Source organism: Plectropomus leopardus, unplaced genomic scaffold (genome assembly GCF_008729295.1).
Source record: "Plectropomus leopardus isolate mb unplaced genomic scaffold, YSFRI_Pleo_2.0 unplaced_scaffold27168, whole genome shotgun sequence".
In the NCBI taxonomy this organism is placed as follows: domain Eukaryota; kingdom Metazoa; phylum Chordata; class Actinopteri; order Perciformes; family Serranidae; genus Plectropomus; species Plectropomus leopardus.
Window position 1 is genome coordinate 684 of NW_024629566.1, and position 3,352 is coordinate 4,035.

The following is a 3,352-nucleotide window of genomic DNA, read 5'->3' on the forward strand; positions in this document are numbered from 1 at the left end:
TGAAGCCAGTGCTGTCCTTTAACTTAAAACTTGCAGGGCACTTTGCTTTCCATGCAGTTTTTTTGTCCACTAGCACATCTAAGTGTGTATGTGTGTGTGTGTGTGTGTGTGTGTGTGTGTGTGTGTGTGTGTGTGTGTGTGTATAAAGTATCCCCTTGTGTTCAAACGTCTGTTTGTGTGTGTCTGATTGGCAGGAGCATGGCAGAAAGTCTAGAGTCCCAGAGCTGCTTCAGGCCTCTGGGGTTTCTGTAGCGATGTCAGTGTGACAGCTGATCTGTGGGATTCAGGAAGGGGATGTGATCGATCTCACGCTGTGAGAGAAGGGGGTGCAGGGAAGGAGTAGAGGGGGGAAGGGGAGAAGGAGCTTGTCCCTGCCAATGAAAATTAGAAAGATGTTGGAGCTGATAAGAGTGAACAAATGACTGTCACCACTTATTCATCATTTCTAAATGTACAGACTTTCCATCACACTTAGAACATGATCATTCACATTTAGGGTGGTTAAATAATATATGACATGACAATGTTTGTTTGTTTTTCCATTTTTTTAGATTATGTTGACAGCAGTATCCAGTACATGGCTCTCTTCATTTCAATCACAGTCTGCAGCATCATCCTTGGTCTCATCCTTGTCTTCTGCTACTTCAGGTAAGAATCCTTAAGACATTTCATGCAAAGACAAACACATTCACACTGCCTGATTTGCAGTTATTAAACACTCCATTACTTTTCTGTGGCAGATATAAGCGGCAAGAGTCACGACCACGCTACAGTATCGATCTGGAGCAGGAGGAGACCTACATCCCTCCTGGGGAGTCCCTGAAGGATCTGATAGAGCATTCCCGCAGCATCGGGTCTGGCTCTGGGTCAGGACTCCCTCTACTGGTGAGAAGAAATAAGTGCACGCCTGCCTGAACATCACAGAATAGTTAGAAAAGTACTGCATTGCCTCATATCTTCACCTGGGACTGGATGATATGGATAAAATCAGTTTTATGCTATTAGTATGAAAAGTTCTTTAAGCATAAATGGTACATTACTATATACTAAATATAAGGAAAATTCCTATAAAAATAATTACTTATTTTGATTGTAATAAAGTCTCTGCGTTACATTTAAGCTATTCACACATGTAAAACTTCTGGAGCTTATCTTGCTATTTTATCACAATTTGTCCGGAATAACTTTGTAAAGGTTTTAATTTTAAAAAAAGCAACTTTTGTACATCGAGGCCAAAAATAAACTCATTTTTACAAGGAAATGCTACAATAAATAACATTTTTTTCTTCATGTTCTTCATTATATTTTTACAACAACCTGGCTCTAGGTTCAGCGCACCATTGCAAAGCAGATCCACATGGTGAAGCAGATTGGGAAAGGCCGATACGGAGAGGTGTGGATGGGCAAGTGGAGAGGAGAGAGAGTGGCTGTTAAAGTTTTCTTCACCACAGAGGAAGAGAGTTGGTTCAGAGAGACTGAAATATATCAGACCTTCCTGATGAGACATGACAATATACTGGGTAAGGTGATATAAAGAGAGTGTGTAAAACAGAAATTAAATTGAGTACAGAATTTTTGTATTGGTGTCTGTATGTGTCTGTACAGTGGAAATGTAAAGTAACACAGGTTCCATTTAACACAAACTCATTCAAAAAAGGGATTTTCCTCTGCTGAAGGAGGTGATGTGCACTAACCTATAATCTGAGGTTTTAGGTACGTCATATGAAAGTCAATCCCTGTCTAATATGGGCAGCACATATCATCATGGTAGCAGACTACTGAGACTCACTAATGTATGACTAAATCTCTCAGAAGTTTCCTCTTTCGCTACTACCAGCCATCTTGGCACATTGTGCTTCACTTGTCAACCGAGTGCTAGTCTTGCATAGCCAGACCACTCTGTGCACTTCATTTTAGCTTTGGAAAATACTTGAATGCATGTGCGGAAATCAAAAGCAAAACCTAGTAGCAGTGGTGATGGCGCAGGAAAGAGCCAGAATTTCTTAATAAGGGAGAAAGAGCAGATCTGCTTCCAGTCCCTTTTTTTTTAAGATTATTTTTTGGCATTCTAGCCTGTATAAGATAGGACAGATCAGTAGTGTGAAAGGGGAAAAGAGAGAGGAGACGACATGCAGTAAAAGGGCCCGAGCGGGAGTTGAACCCGAGGCCGCTGCGGCAAAACTGCTGCCTTCATGCAAAGGGCACCTGCTTTATCCACTCAGCCACCAATGCCTACTCTCTTTGTTCACACTATTTATGTGGTAAAACCATATCAAACAAAATAATAGTCATAGCAGAGTATTTTTACATAGCCCACTCTAAAACATGTTCGGCTGTGGGACTTAAAGGTTCACTCACAGGGAGAGAGTAAGATATTCCCAAAATTAACTGGTATGATTTGTGTTATTTTCTGTAAGCATGTTTCTCATTTCTGCCATCCCTTCTTACCAACTTCCAGGGTTCATAGCGGCAGATATTAAAGGAACTGGCTCATGGACTCAGCTCTACCTAATTACAGACTACCACGAGAATGGATCTTTATACGACTACCTCAAGTCCAACACCTTAGATGTCAAGGCTCTCCTGAAACTGGCGTACTCGTCCATATCAGGCCTCTGTCATCTGCACACTGAGATTTACGGCACACAGGGCAAACCGGCCATCGCACACAGAGACCTGAAGAGTAAAAATATCTTGGTAAAAAAGAACGGATTCTGCTGTATAGCAGACCTCGGACTGGCTGTCAAATTTAACAGGTAAAACATCCAGTTTGAACTGTTAAACACTTTTTTTTTAAATACAATTTTGAGCATCTTGAAGATATCATAAAATACCTTTTAGTTATTTCTGTTTCTAATCCTTGTTTTAGTGACACCAATGAGGTGGATATCCCTCCCAACCTGCGAGTAGGTACCAAGCGTTACATGCCACCTGAAGTGCTGGAAGAGACCCTGAACAGGACCTACTTCCAGTCTTTTATAATGGCTGACATGTACAGTTTTGGCCTCATCCTTTGGGAAATGGCACGACGTTGCATCTCCGGAGGTAAGAACAGCAAATGCAACTCTTTTTTTAAAAATGTAAATATAATCTATACATTTCTAAATGTTCTCTTAATGATTCTTCTTATTCCAACACACATTTGTTTTGCTGAAGGTATTGTGGAGGAATATCAGCTGCCCTATCATGACCTTGTACCCACTGATCCGTCCTATGAGGACATGAGAGAAGTAGTCTGCATTAAGAAACAAAGACCTTCATTTGCTAATCGCTGGAGCAGTGATGAGGTATTCTAAATGTTTTTCTGTACCAACTTTTTATTGTAAGAGGACTTCATTTGGCTTTATCAATA

General features: G+C 40.8%; 1 protein-coding gene across 1 annotated transcript; it reads left to right on the forward strand.

The window, feature by feature from the left end:
- Window positions 1-551: 551 nt before the first annotated feature.
- LOC121937697 (bone morphogenetic protein receptor type-1B) lies at window positions 552-3,287 on the forward strand (the record flags this gene model as incomplete). Its single annotated transcript, XM_042481021.1, has 6 exons — window positions 552-648; window positions 741-885; window positions 1,328-1,520; window positions 2,459-2,756; window positions 2,870-3,045; window positions 3,157-3,287. Coding segments are annotated over 6 exons (1,040 nt in total), but the record flags the coding sequence as incomplete, so codon positions are not given.
- Window positions 3,288-3,352: the final 65 nt, after the last annotated feature.